Genomic DNA, 15,661 nt, shown 5'->3' on the forward strand with positions numbered 1-15,661 from the left:
TCCATGCCTACATATTACATCTTTTCCAATAAAATCATTTACAGACCATTATCCTGCTATGACACTGCTACCCAAAAGCAATTTGTGTAACGGGAGGTTATTTTTGAAGGTGGGGAGGGGGCATCTTCCTCGGGAAATGGAACTAACTTGTCACTTGTCACTGCGGTTTACAACAGGTGTGTTTTAGTTCAAGGGACACCCTAAGAAGATGGAATAATAAAAAAATGTGTAATTGCTGGTGCGATTTCCATTGAAGCAGTTGAAGCGACGAATAAATTTTAGTAAAACATAATTGGCAAATAATTCCGCGTAGAAGGTATAGTTTTTCTGCTGAACACGGTTAACAGGTATCAATTCAATTTCGGTCGTGTCGCTTTCAGTGATGGGTCTGCGTGGAAAGTTCCCAGTAAGATGAACTTCAGATGCTTTTATTTTCATTCTGTTTTGCACTGAGATAACGTTTGGTTTCACCTTTGACGTTATGGAGCACGAGGTCCACAGCTGTTCACACCTGGGCGGTTTTAGTATTGAGTAGTCTTTACTCTTTCAAATGTCGACTGCGGACTTGCCACGGGTTCTGTATGAACATATGAACGGTCTTTAGAAACAAGGGCCCAAGATAGCACAGTTATGCCTGTTAAAAGCAAAAGAGGCGACGGAACTTTTGAAAAAAATAAAAAAATTCTCTCTGATAATCTCACCGAGATGATGGCACATTTTGATGAAATGCAGTACATACGGAGTTAGCTATGGCTCAACTGAAGTTCAAGATCTGTGGCACCAATATAAGGACTTTTAAGTGAAAAGAAAGGAAATATTATATTGACCACGCAGACTTTATATTCTAAAGACCAGCAATATGTTCGTTTTAAATCGACCACTTAATGTTAACTTTCTTAAGTATACCGTATTTTTATGCAAAAGGTAATTTGCTAGGACCCACGAGAGCCCACATTCGTTCTCGTGACATCCCGATTCAGGGGCCCAGTGGTTGTCGTGCTGGAGTGACGTGCCTCATCTGGGATTCGAACTCGTGATTCGCGTTACCATCGTTGATGACGCTTTGGATTGCCTATTTGCATCCATGCACGCTACCGACTGCGCCGTGAAAGACCCGCCCACCCTCCCTACTTACGAGTTTCCTCTTATAGTAATCAATCGCAATTTTTTTTTAAATAAAGTCTGCCCAAAAAGGACATTTACTTCTACTGGGACTCCAACCAGTCTACGAGTGTCTGCCGGTATCCTAGTCAGCAAAGCCACCACGGAGCCACGGTAGCTTCGTTGATACACGACGATCAGATGGAAACTTTCTACCTTGTCACATAAAGGGCCAGATTGGGTGCACATGTATATATCTGTTGACCCAATCGATAATCCGGGTGCCGTATTTCATCAAACTCAACCCCAGTCCTCGACCATGGTTTATCATGAACGGCAAATTCCATGATGTACAGGAAGCCGTGTTTGAGAACCCGACACGGAGCTCGGACTTTGATTTATGCTTAGATTAATAATTTTGGCTATACCTATGATATTAAAGAGTACAATAGGATCAGAAGCGGTTTACAACTGGCGTTTTTTAGTTCAAGGGACACCCTGAGAAGATGGAATAATAAAAAAAATCAAATGTGTAATTGCTGGTGCGATTTCCATTGAAGCAATTGCAGGGACGGATAAATTTTAGTTAAACATAATTGGCAACTAATTCCGCCTAGAAGATATAGTTTTTCTGCTGAACACGGTTAACAGGTATCAATTCAAGTTCGGTCGTGTCGCTTTCATTGATGGGCCTCCGCGGAAAGTTCCCAGTAAGATGACTTCAGATGCTTTTATTTTCATTCTGTTTTGCACTGAGATAACGTTTGGTTTCACCTTTGACGTTATAGAGCACGATGAGGTCCACAGCTGTTCACACCTGGGCGGTTTTAGTATTGAGTAGTCTTTACTCTTTCAAATGTCGACTGCGGACTTGCCACGGGTTCTGTATGAACATATGAACGGTCTTTAGAAGCAAGGGCCCAAGATAGCTCAGTGGGGCTTAAAAAGACAAAATGAATGCCCGTTAAAAGCAAAAGAGGCGACGGAACTTTTGAAAAAAATAAAAAAATTCTCTCTGATAATCTCACCGAGATGATTGCACATTTTGATGAAATGCAGTACATACGGAGTTAGCTATGGCTCAATCGTAGTTCAGGATCTGTGGCACCAATATAAGGACTTTTAAGTGAAAAGAAAAGAAATATTATATTGACCACGCAGACTTTATTCTAAAGACCAGCAATATGTTCGTTTTAAATCGACCACTTAATGTAAACTTTATAAAGTATACCGTATTAATTTTTATGCAAAAGGTAACTTGCTAGGACCCACGAGAGCCCACATTCGTTTTCGTATATTTGAGTTATTTGTTTCCCAGCATGGCCAAGGAAGTGCTTGCAATCTGTCACGAAGGGTATATGTACAATAAACGCCATCAAATCTTTGACGAATTCAACACGTCAAAAGAGAAAAGTCATCCGTATTGGCAGGAATTTTTGAAACTGTGGGTATTATTGACTGATTAAGATTTATCTGCATTATATTGAAAGAAGAGTAATTGGTTTAGGTGCCCGAAACTCAAGCCCACCTTCACAAATTTCGAACTCAACCAATGTGCTAGATGTGACTTGGTCATTGCGTTGAGGACCATAATTCATCAAGTGACAAATCGCGCTATAACACTGATAGAATAGTCAAAACTTACTACACTTTTTTTAAGTTTCGCTAACACGAACCCCATTTTTGACCTGGGACTTGAGAAAAAGGAGGGGCTATCTGAACAGCTCGAGAGAAGACTTCAAGACCAAGGACCCATACCCAATTTGAATTATCGTGTTACAAAGATTGGGTCTCGCTGAATGCAATCAGATTAAACAATGAACACGCCTCCTCTTGTTTCTAACGTACCCGTATCAAGTTACCAGCTTTTTTGTATTGTACTCGGCCCCACAAAGAGACATATTAATCTGATTGCAGTCAGCGAGAATCCCCGCGGAGCTGGATCGATCTACACAGAACGATAGTTTCAGTGGGAGCGAACCCTAATACGTTATAACTGGTGTATGATTAGTGTTGAGCTCAAACATCCTTGTGCAGATATTGCTAATCAGTTATAGTAAATATGAACATAAGGGTGAGATACAAAGGGTAAGTATTCTTTTCTGACGAGACAACTTATTCTAAATTCTTATTCGATTATTTTGAGACACGAATTCAAATTGAGACAGGCCATTTAAGCAAGAGAAAAAGCAATATTTTAAACTGCTTAAAACCACAAGAGCGATCTCCATTTTATCAAATAATACTATTTTCTGCCCCACTTTTATAGTTATTAATATCAAAAACAAAGAGAAAAAAGTTCGGTTTATCTGTACATATTTATTCAGTGGTAAACATCTATGAGAAAAGAAGAATAGATGTCATTCAAGTTAAATAATAACATAAATATGATTAACTTAAAACTATGTACACATTCAGTTAATACGGAGAAGGTAATAGAAAAGACCATACACGAGTAGGGGAAGACGTTTCTTCCTATGCTATTACCAAATCGCCTGAATTATTGGCTGAAAACATATAACTCTTAAATTTCAATTCCCGCACCGTATCGTTTTGGAAACAATGGCAATTGATATAAAGACAAGTTGAGAATTGTATGAATATCTTACATCATTGTGAAACATCAAAACTGAGGAATTGGCATGTATGCCCCCAAAGCGACGCTTGAGTGACAACGAATGTACACTGCACATAATGCGTTTATAAGACTTGAAAATTGTAATGTAGTAGATTCGTAATTTATCAACATTAGAATCTTGGTCGTTATTGTAATATTTGCACGTCTCGATGCGCTCATAATTTCAATGGCTGGAAATGTTATATTTGAGGTTAATCTCATCTGTACTCGGTATAGGCTACATGTCTAATGTTGGCCTAATTATCCATCCGTAAAAAATTGAAACCATGTTGGTTCTAATGATGAAGTCACTATGGTTTTTCATACATTCTTTATGTGCACGTCATGCATCGTTTTGTGGAACAGGCCTTATCTAGGCGTGTGTTTGGCATGTCACCAAAAACAATTACTGTTATAAAATTACATATTTCTTTTAGATTTCGTACCGCCCTTTTACTTGGCTTATGAAGATCTTACTAGATCAATTTTAAGCAATAGGCTAGCGTTTGTCTACAAATTGCAATAAATAAACGACAGCAACGCATCTCTCAGGCAACCATAAGCATATGTATAGAACATGCCCTGTCTTCGAGAAATTCGACTTAGACCTAGTTTCCGAACTTCAATTTCCCGAGAACCCTCAGATGTTAGGCAAACATGTGACAAGTGTGGACGGAAAAAAAAAGCTGCGAATGTTCGTATGGAATTTTCTCGGCGTCATTATCATCGGAAGCGACCTCTAATGGTAATCGTTAGAGAAACGTCTGCAATCATTCTCAAGCACCGTAATAAGTTCTGCCCGCTTTTGTTTAGCGCCATAATAAATATGATGTGGAACGCTGGTTGGTCAGCTATTTAGGCATCTGTGAACTCTCTGGCGTCAAAAACTTAACGCACGTCATGGTCTTGACACGTTCCCTGAACGCATACTTTGACGTCATAGACGCTTTTTACTTACAGCTTCTATTGTAGTGGCACTTTCAAGCGCTCAGCGCTGTTTGAGTACCATATTCTACTAATTTCAACTGAAATATTTTCATCTCTATCTGCGTTGGTTGGTGGGTATTACGTCAGCCTAAATATTGATGACGTCAACATGTTGACACGCTGTGATAGGAAGGCTCAACACGGAATTGTTTATTGTCAATGTTTACGTTACGGAAGCATCCTTCTAAGCGGTGAGCTTTGTTGTTGCCGAATTCGTTCTGAAAGCAAAAGAACAAATATGTTAAAGTTTTGCTACATACATATCAAAAAGTAACCTCTCTCTCTCTCTTCACATGGTGTAAGTCCAATTTTAAAAGCTGGGCGATTCATGAAAAATTGCAAACTGGGGATTTTGATATTGTATTTGATGTACTTTTGCTGATGCTTTTGTAGATTCAAATAAACGGAAGGAAAATTTAACTGAAAATGAGAAACCTTACCTCTAATCCCAGATCTGACGTCACTTGTCGCACCAAGTGAGGTGGTAGTCCGCCAAAGAACAGGGTGTTGAAGGAAGGGCACGAGACCTGGTAGCGGCGGTACGGGGATTCATGGTTGATTTTAATGGCGCCCGGCGTCCCGTCTTCACGATTATAGTTCAGCTGAAAAATAGAGAAATCAATCGTGATTAAATTGATTGCCTGATGATTTTGTTTCGTGAATGTGTGTGTGTGTGTGTGTGTGAGAGAGAGATCTAACTATCAAGTTTTGTGCATTGCACTAGAAAATACGAAATCATCAAAATATGCCTCAAACAGTTCCACAACAATAACGACTTGCATGAAATGCGTAAAATGCGTGTATTGCTGTTTATTGCATTGTTACTTTTTGTTATATCTTTTTTTCTTTTTTTTTCTTCTTTTTTTGCAAATGAATCCTCCAAGATTCACTTGGTAATTTTAGTTCAAACTGAATCGCCTATTAGCGTTATTTTGTCGAATCTTCACACCATTTGCAGATTTTGATCATTTTCATCGGAACAGTCATTTATGACCTACTATTAGATAGGCACCGCACTTTCCGGTTCTTGTTTGACCTTGTTTGATCAAGACTCTGATGAGTCGTTTGAGATTAGCGATCTTATCATCAATGAGATAAAGGATGCGAGGACATTTGATCAACGAGCACTTCCCGGGGTAGTTCTTTTTTTTTATCTAAACCGGAGACGGATGCTTTTGGTGTCATCTCCGGTGAGGGCGACAGCGCGTGAAATTTTATCAGAGAAGAAAATCGCCGCTATCTTTAGCTACGGAGCTTTTCATGTTTTAGCACCTTACATTACGCTCTGCCAATGTCTTAACAATAGGAACAAATTATAAGGGGTAAGATAAAAAGGACAGAAAATAGAGTACATGTCGATTTTAAGTGTAAATACATTTAATTAAAGTCGAGACAAACTGCAAACGTTTGGGGAAGTAAAACAATGAATATTCCCCATTTTTATATTCCGATTTGGTAACGTGTCACAACTTACAGTAAACACACTTTTAATAATATAATTTAAATCCCGTCTTTTCATGTCTGAACTAAAATCTTCTCAAAATCTCGGGCTATTGACCTTATGTCACAGACGTACATGTATTTTTATAGTTTATAAAGATAGGTTATCATATATTATTATATATCATATAATTATCATCATAAACGTTGTCCAAAAGAGGTGTTAGGTTGTTATTAATCATTCTCCCCAAACAACATTTCTTTCTGAATAAGATAAAATAATTCAGCAGTGAGTCTACATTGTACGTTGTAGGATGCCAGTTGACGTCCGAGTATTCAATTACGACGGGCAGAAGCAATACCAATAAAACTCATTTCTTCAAAAGAACTCGTCAATCTAATACTAGCTTCCGATGTAATAAACACTTGCTAATCCTGGTATGAATTCTGGCCACATTTCATCATGCTTACAAATATGTTTAATTAGTGGAGCGCTATAGTCATAGGTGTGTGATCTTTTATCGGACACCAAATACTGGGAAATTTTGCCCTGGAAACAGGACTGAATGACGACGAGGGCGACAACGTGGCTTGGGTGTCCGCCTGGGTTTTTCACGAGGTGTGATGAAGGTTATCGAATGTTCGGCAATCCGCAAGGAGTGGCCCGCTATTTGTGCCTCCACAATGTCCATGACGATAAAGACAAAAGTTCTGACTACATGGGAACTTTTTCGTGATATTTAAGTGTTTTGGTGTATTGTAAGTGAAGGGTGCTGCCAGAGGTAGCTTCACATTACCGGTTATGTGAACCACTCCCTGGCTTTGGTTGGCATGACGCGACTTTGCCATCCATGGCATTAGCTCTTTGCTTATTTTTGTCATATATCTATTTATATATACGTGAGCTAATTATATCTTTAAGCATCTAATTTCGTCTTGGATGTTGAAATTGATTGATGCGTCATGCATTTTTCATTTTCTAAAAAGGCTTTATGATTAATTCATTCACATTCATTTCAAGTGTAATTTGAAACTGAAAATGTGTTCCTGGCCAAAAGATACAAAACATTTAAGAACACGTGCTGTAAAGTAGCTTTCTGAAACACTGTTGCAGGTGGTTTCACTTTTCCTATTACCGACCCCCCCCCCCCCCCCCACAACCACCACCACCAGGCATTAACCCAACCACCACCTCACCTCACCCCACCGAATATAGACTCCATGAACCTACCTTGTGCCACTGGCCGTCGTCCAGCTGTTTCCTCTCTCGGAGCCGGCCCGTCATGCCGTTACATTTGAACGCGAAATACATGTGTCCGTCCTTCAGGTACACCGTCACGTAGTCAGTCATGGTGGACCTTCTGGAGCCTGTGGAGGCGAGGAAGACGAAACCGGAGGGCGACGAGGTTCTAAACTCGATGTTTAGTTTAGACCTGGAAGAAAACCATGATCTTTTAAAAATACTAGACCATGTTAGCTTTTCGCGGAGACCATCTCGTCATTTGGCGAGAAGCTTTGATTTTGAAAATTTCACAACTGTCTGCGACTGATTTTAAGAGGTTAAGGGTGTCTTGTTCTTTTCGGATTCTTTTTAAAAAATGTATCGTCTAATGTGGATACTGAAGCGCGCGCACGTTAAAAATGAATAAAGCAATCGTGCTGCGCGCGCGCGCGCGCGTGTGTGTGTGTGTGTGTGAGAGAGAGAGAGAGAGAGAGAGATGGCGGGGTGGGAGGCTGGGTCATGGAGAGAGAAAGTAGAAGAAGGGAAATAACGTACCCTTTATCCAGTGAGGGAGACAAGCTTGAGAACTGGACCCTACTGCCGTGAACCTTCTCCGTCCGTACGCCGTAACTGTTCGTTATGTCCATCTTTGCCTAGAAGTAAAAGGAGACATTTTTAAGGATTTTATTCTTTTCTAGTTTTTATTACCTAAAAGGCGCATTGAACGCAATTTACAACCCTTTAATGCATTGAAGCTGTTAATGAAGGCTAAACTTTGGCCAGCAATTATATCAAATTGTATTTTTAGATTGACAAATAGATTGACCGGACAGGCACAAGGTACGACCCGCCGATGATATGGCGGGGGAGGGGAGGGGAGCTTTTCGAAATCATTCAAATATATCAAACAAGATAAACTATAGATATCTACGTCAAAAAACATATCGAGATTCGCACATTGACGGTACATAAAACCAAGTCGCAGTGACAACAAGGATCCAAGGTGATTAAAAAATGTCACACCTTAAAAGTGCTTCTGTGCGTAATATTGACATTGTTAAGTGGCTGAATCAGGTAAAAGGAATGACTCATCGCGCACCGCCATAAATCCCGGCCACAGAGGTTAAGGTGAGCGGTGACACTTAATTTACTTTTAAATCTCATGTAAATAAAGTGGCATCAATTGCAATGGAATATATCAAGGTTAGCACACGGACCCCGCTGCCGGTGTGTGAGATTGTCACCTTTAATGGGGAAAAGTTTATAAAAAGATCGGCTAATTGTACGATGACTCATCCCCGTGCAGCGACGGAATAACTGTGTTGCCTTGTTAGTCTATGTGTTTCTTTACTTTTATCCATCCACATAAGATGCAGTGTCAGTTGAACATCCATGGGTTGTACGTTATTAATTTGACTTAGTGCGGTCTTAGGGGGCGGTACTGAACGCTAGGCGTCCAACCCTCAAACTTTTTTTACTACAGTTTATCCGCGCGTTGTCATCTTTCCTTCGTGTCGTTTGTCACGTTTGTATTTTTTATGTATGGCTCACGTCTTTTTAACTATAATTAAGTATGAAACCAAGATTTATTTCGTCTCGCAGGTTAGATGATAGTGCACGGGATGTCTTGTCTGGTGTGCGCGGATTAACATATTGGGAAAAGCGATTTTTTATTCTGTTTTTTTTTTTTTAATCTTATGCGTGTAAAAGCTGCGTGTCTTTCATGTAATCCTGTTTAAATTAACAAAAAAAATAATATATTCTTTGTTAAGATAAGATAGAACAGCTGTTGTTGGTTTGTCATGCTTCACTGTCATTTTTTCAACTCTGGAGTCGGGTTCAGGCTGGGGTCTGGTCTGGTAGAAGAATACGGTCACTATATTCTTCATTTTCAAGTATAAATTCTTTTGAAATATTTATTCCTCATAACTGTGTGATATAAAGAAATCAGAAGAGACCCACACAGATAGTCAGCTGAGTTAAGCCAGAAAGAAACGTCCTTCCACACGGCGTGTGATCCTGACCCCCCCCCCCCCCCCGAACCCCTACCCCAAACCACTCGGCCCAATAACTCACCTCGTAGATCTCTATCAGCGTTATCAGTGTGTTCAATAATTACCTCCGGAAGTCCCACCTGCCCGAACACCTTTGGATAATAACGCTGTTAAATCGCGGATCACATGGCCGACGTGATTTAAACACATTTATCACAGAATCTAAAACGCTGTTGAACATGTAGGCACCGCGGATCACGCCATGCCATGGTCTGAATGGAGTGTTGTCCGTGCTCACGGCAGATATTGGAATTGTAAGTGTTCAGGCAGCGATTTCAAAAGGAGAGGGGAGGTGTCTTTTTCTTTTTCTGAAAAGTAGACCTTATTTTGCCCGCTTGGTTGACCTAACTCGAGAAATTGCTTAGAGCACAGGTCAATTTTTGATTTAGAATGGACCTTTTTCTGGTCAACAGGTGTTTTGTTCGAGACCCTGTACCTCTCCCCCTATCCTGGGGGGGGGCTTATGCAAACGGAGGTGTGTTGGTGCGTGTATACTAAATCCAAAAAGTCCGATCGCTAATAGAACTGAATTGAATCACTATGTATCAGGAGAATAATCTCACGGCTGCCATGCAAGAGGCCGTAAAGAGAGGCTACGCCCACTCCTGATGGCCCCTAGGTTGAAAACTGCGCAAAAAGGTCGTGCCAAGGGCGAACAATTTTCTATTAGCGAAATATAAATTAGACGCCCCAAAGAAATGAATGTCCAACCTTTCACCGAGGCTCACGGCCTATCGCTGGTGTAAATACATGCTTAGTGTACAAATCTAATAATCTTTTTTTAACTAGTTGACAGCGTCAATTGATAAAAAGTAAGAAAAGGAGGGAAAAGAGAATATTGACTCTATTAATGCGTAAGCCAGTTATTTGAATTTTATGGTATAGATATAGAATACATGGAAGTCCATTTTGTTGCTGAAAAATTCGCTAGTTCTTAGTCTTTGTGAAATTTTGGGTTGGCGCGTGCCAGCTTGCATTACTTTTGTGCCAAGGCAAGGCAGTTTTGCGTGTTTTGTCCCATTTCCCTCAAAATTACGCCTAATATCGAGCTTCGCAGCGTAAAAATAGGATATGACGGAGCGACACGCTAGTCCTCTGGAATTATGAATGAAAACATAGGAGTAGTTCAGCACTAGAAATAATAAAGTTAGGGTGTACTGATGGTAATTGCGATATGCAGATAAGATATAAGGCAAAATATTATAGACGAGTTGCATGAAGAAGACGACAAGCTGTCCGGACTGGTAAAAAGTAATGTTTTTTTGGGTGGGGTCCGGATGATCATGGGTGAAAAGGCTAGCCTTAGTTGCCCAACGTACCAACGGATCACGCATTGCCCCCAAGAAGAAAAAAAAATTCCACCAATTCCTCAGATATTCCTTTAATTTGTGCACATCCAAAACAAGGTGTTATTTAAGGTGAAACAGATGTGAAAATCGAGCTAAACGATTTCGCTCCATCAGCGCCGTTGAAGTTTAATAGAACCAAAAAACACTAAGCGGCCGCACGTGCGGAGCAGACCTGGTTGACGTAATTAAAGCTAAAATTAAAACCAACACCCCTTCGCGAGAGGATCCGGGCAATTTTATCAACTTTAAGCAATTTTCTTAAGTGTTATTTTGAGCGCAGGGAATATTTATTGAGGTAAAATGAAATTGCGATGTTTTCCGAACACGTTTCCGGTGCCATCTGACTTTTTGACACACGAGACTCAGAAAGTGAGATGCGATATAGCCGTAAGTATATCCACGTACTTCATTCATTGAAAAGAACATGGCTTTCATGTAGTATTTACATTCCTGGGACACATGAATAAACGCCGGTCGCGTGTTTACTAACACAAGGCATCTCCGCCCACGAGTTGCAGCCATATTGGAATGTGCGATTTCACATGCCATTCACAAGTTTGTCTAATTTTGTTTTGCGTGCCCTAGCCTGGGGATCGGGCAACGATACTGGTTTCAGGCTATTAATTATAAACATTTTGGAACAATATTTGGTCATTTTTGTCCCCACCTCCCAATGGAACGCCAATAACAGGAAGAGTGCACGCCGCTCAATTGAACAAAAAATTAGGTGTGGATTTTCCCGCCCATTTGATGTTGATCACCGAGTGATTAAAATTTTTTATGTATGTCAGACATATCTACCCTCTCTCTCTCTCTCTCTCTCTCTCTCTCTCTCACACACACACACACACACACAGAAAAGAAAAAGAGAAAAAATCAAAAATTGTATTTTATTTGATATACGACCTTTCTACAGCCTATTGCGCATTTATTTTCGTAATCGCGTTGAGAAAGGCTCTTTCATTACGCGAGTAAAGGAGCAGATTTTATAGTCGAAGGGGGGCCGTCCATTCATTATTCTCGGGAAAATATATTTCCACAGCATTCTATAATGATGTGTTTAACGGCTGTCACTACCGGAAGACCAAACCATCCTGCGAAGTACCGAGAGAACGAAAAGAAAGCAACCTGTTACATTGTATTTCATGGGTGGTTATAAAGAAACTGAAATGTGCTACATAACAACACGTCTTTTTGTTGCACTATCTGGCAATATATTTCCGGGGCAGATGTTTGCTTTTTTTTTAAAAATACAGAAAGTTCACGCAAACGAAAAGGTGCCCGCGCGTGCTCCCTCAAACTTTGAAGACTGACATTTTTATTTTAGATGCTCGAAATACTTTGTTCTTGACACACAATGCATTTTATTATGTTTACGCATCCAAAGCGTTGTTGCGACCGCAACATTTTGCTGTGTCATAGAAATTGGGAAAACAGTTCCGATGGTTCTGTACTGATGCGTTCTACACAAGGAGCACTCTTTACTATGAACAGAACACGGGTTTGAAATACCCACGTGTATATACGTCCATTAGTAGTGGGAACTGCGTACATAAAACGTAACAAACATTTTCGGGTAAGACATTTAACCTTTAAAAGTTGACAATGTGATCAAAACACACCCGAATAATGCCTCCCAACTCAAAATATTATGAAAATAAATTTTAGGTTATATCTGAAACAAAGCACTGATGGCTATATTTGAGAGCAAAAACATTATTTTAAGTGCACTTCATAAAATGACACCGACATGTTTTCGTTCAAATTTCTCCAATCACACTGCACAATCTTTCACAAGTACCACGCTCGTAAATTTCCACCCGCTCAACAGGTTAGTACGTAATGAATCAATGCTCATTCTTTAGCGGTACCCCTTGTGGAGTGGGGGCTTCAATTTTTTTCTATTTCAAAGAATAATAAGTTTACTGTTTGTCACTTTTACGCACGCGATACTGTCATGTGCACGTACCCCGAGGGAAGTTTCTAGGCGAGCGGAGGAGAAAAGTGCATGTTTGCAAGGGCGGGCCCGGTTAGGAAAACTAGTCTGTTTCATCAATAGGTCTTCTTTCATTTATTTATTGTTTAAAGAATGCCCTTTTTTACATTTTTTGTCATTTGCGTTTTGAATTCAACCCAACTTAAATCCAACACGAAATCAAAATCAACTGCGGGTGGAAGGTGCGTCTTGTTATTTTCATTTTCAACAATTTTTTCGTAAAGTTAGAAGAGCCAGCAGATTTCAAAGGCTCCTCCACTTCGTCTCGAAAAAACATTGCATAATCTCTAGCGGATGAAAAGATCAAAGGAGAAAAAAGAGGTCATGAAGATAGATATAAAGCGTTCCAAAACCATTCACCATCCTTTGAATCATTGTGTTTATACATCGTGCAATCTCTACAGTTGTTTTATATAACAAATTGTGTGATTTTGAATTTAACCTCTCTGGTAGAACAATTTTCAGCTATCTCTCTCCTTCTCTCTCTCTCTCTCTCTTTCTCTCGGGACCACTTCTGATCGTTTTCCTTCAAATAGTTTCATTTCGAAATCAATCCAACCGAATGATCAATTTTTAGCCGTGTGCCTCTGCATCACTGATTATTTCTGCACGTTTCTTATCGCGATGATTCATTCTTTCAACAGTTTACTAAGGTGACCCTGGCGTTTTACTGCTCACTTAATCACTGGCACCTCTCTTACGGTGACAGGTGGCAACCTCCTTTCCAATATATGTCCTCGGCGTATTATAACACAATTGCATCAAAGTCGCTAAATGAAGACTTATTGAGACGAGAGTTAGATAGGTACACCGCAAATCCCGCGTAACTCTTGAGAATTGCATATCTAAACAGGGCCGTCAGTTGTCTTAAAAAAAGGACCGGTCACAAGATAAGATTACTACAGCAACTTTACGTGTATTTCAGATAGAGGGAATCCGACAAATCGCCAAGGATGATATAGGAGTGTTATCACTATCTTGAGAATATAGAAGAAGGGCACATAGCCCGGTGAGATAGACGACGGCCTGCTTCGAATCACTGGACCTGTCAATCAGCAGTATCGTTTTCACAAATAGAACACACACAATACAAACCGTGTTGACACTTGAACGCTCCGACCACCTCGCCACGTAATCTCTGTTTCACAATATTTGTATAGCGTTTCTTCCTTACACTTTTTTATTTTACTCGTCGCGTGAGTAATACGTTCGTGACAAAAAAAAATGTAGAATAAAGCATCTTGTTTTCACTTCACCACAATTGTGGGGAATACGGGCCCTGAAGTTCATTCAAACTGACGTTGCTTTTTTTCGAAAATTGTGAAGCGTTAACTGACTCTAGCGTCGTTGCTCTTTAAAGAAAGTTTTAAATTGGGTAGGAATTGTCATCGCCGTAGTGATGCCAAACATTGCTGAATCAGTCGGTTACAGAAGTATCCCTGCAGCCGCCCCTCAATGACTGCGTCCACAAAAAATGTGGACGTAAAAGTTATAGCATGCTGAGAAGAAAAATGCACTGAACGCGAAGCTTTGAAGTACAATGATTATTATCTGTCATTCTGTCGCCGTCGAAGAAAATCAAACGGAAGTATTTACACGTCTGCAGTCATTAGAACCTAATTATGTCATAAACTGCAATTGAACTTCCACGTTCCACGAAACAGCGCCCAGATAACATAGTGCTTACAGAATAGGAAGGTGACAATTCGTAAAATCCTATCATGATAAGGTTTTTCTATAGCAATGCTCATTTGTAACCGTCTACATTGCGATATATAACGAGTTCATCCAAGAAAAAATTCTCAAAGTTTATAAATTAAGGTGTATAATAGAAGTTTGACTTACCCCAGTACAAATAGGGCTGGCTTTCACCAGAACATCAAGCACTGCAGCCAAAACACAGGTGCATATGGCAACAAACTGAAATACGTCCATGACGATAATTTCGCTTTCAAAAATCGCAAAAAATGTGAAATTAAAGTCCTTGACAGTGAAAAGTCTATCAGCGTTCCCTGTGGGTGATAGGCGAATCTCCACGTGCGAAGAGATGAACTGTTGGTCCCTTGAGTGTCCCTGTCGATACGCGGTCTGTCAAGCCCGATAAGCTTATTTGGCAATCGACTTAGGCAATACGATAAAAAAGAAAATTCGTGATCCTATTAAAAATAAAATATGAGAAGTGTTCCGCTACGGCTTGAAATCTCAATCGAGTTAACTTAATCTAAACTTGTTGAATACACTATCCTAGCCTAGTTTATCTGTCTGAGTCTACTACGGTAGTTTCGCTCGGTGTGTGAAGGCAAGTTCTGTCACCTGGGTTTATATATACTCCAGGCTATCTCATTATTATGTATGGCATGCGTAATGGCCCCATTTCGTCACAACCAGCTTTCATTCATGAAGCAGAAGTGAAATATTGAATGGCAAGGGGTTTACTCACTGGCGTAGTGAGCCAAAGGGAGCGGTAGTTAGTTTGTATCGTCTGCGTGACGTTACAGCACGATTTGCGTGCTTAAAATGAATGATCCCCTCAAGACGTAGTTGCGAAATGTCTCAAAGGGCCAATCAGAGTTCGCTACCTGATAACGCCCCCTTTTTATTGTCCATTCATAGCGGATATAGCACACGATGGTTTGCATAATCATTGGCACGCTTGTTCATATTTTACTGACGTTTTCCTATTATTGTTGTCGGAAATTAATCCATAGGAACGACCCACCGGTTCACTTGTGATAAATATGGGAATTATTATGTTCGTCATTAGTGTCAAAAAATGCGATAAAGAACACAACATCATGAATTTTGTAAACAATGTAATGAACCCCCAAGGGGCTTATGAAATATATAACCAAATTAAGGCCAATATAGGAATTTCTGTTTTAATGTTGATACGCA

General features: G+C 40.0%; 1 protein-coding gene across 1 annotated transcript; it reads right to left on the bottom strand.

The window, feature by feature from the left end:
- Positions 1–3,400: 3,400 nt before the first annotated feature.
- Positions 3,401–15,079, bottom strand: LOC106157835 (neurexin-3b). Its single transcript, XM_013533599.2, has 5 exons — positions 14,612–15,079; positions 7,923–8,020; positions 7,377–7,578; positions 5,146–5,307; positions 3,401–4,923 (listed from the first exon to the last, which is right to left on the bottom strand). Exons 1-5 carry the CDS (start codon positions 14,699–14,701, stop codon positions 4,810–4,812), a joined length of 666 nt encoding a protein of 221 aa, XP_013389053.1. The 5' UTR covers positions 14,702–15,079; the 3' UTR covers positions 3,401–4,809.
- Positions 15,080–15,661: the final 582 nt, after the last annotated feature.

Source organism: Lingula anatina, chromosome 4 (genome assembly GCF_051362555.1).
Source record: "Lingula anatina isolate TDL-2025a chromosome 4, LinAna3.0, whole genome shotgun sequence".
NCBI classification, from domain to species: domain Eukaryota; kingdom Metazoa; phylum Brachiopoda; class Lingulata; order Lingulida; family Lingulidae; genus Lingula; species Lingula anatina.

What these genes read in the sequence shown, in the direction of transcription:
- LOC106157835 (XM_013533599.2), bottom strand. Translation starts at nt 14,701, where the DNA reads ATGGACGTATTTCAGTTTGTTGCCATATGCACCTGTGTTTTGGCTGCA. An exon ending in CCAGCCCTATTTGTACTGGG is followed by an intron (nt 8,021 to 14,611) that starts GTAAGTCAAACT and finishes TTTTACTTCTAG; the next exon opens with GCAAAGATGGACATAACGAA. An exon ending in TCTCCCTCACTGGATAAAGG is followed by an intron (nt 7,579 to 7,922) that starts GTACGTTATTTC and finishes GTTTTCTTCCAG; the next exon opens with GTCTAAACTAAACATCGAGT.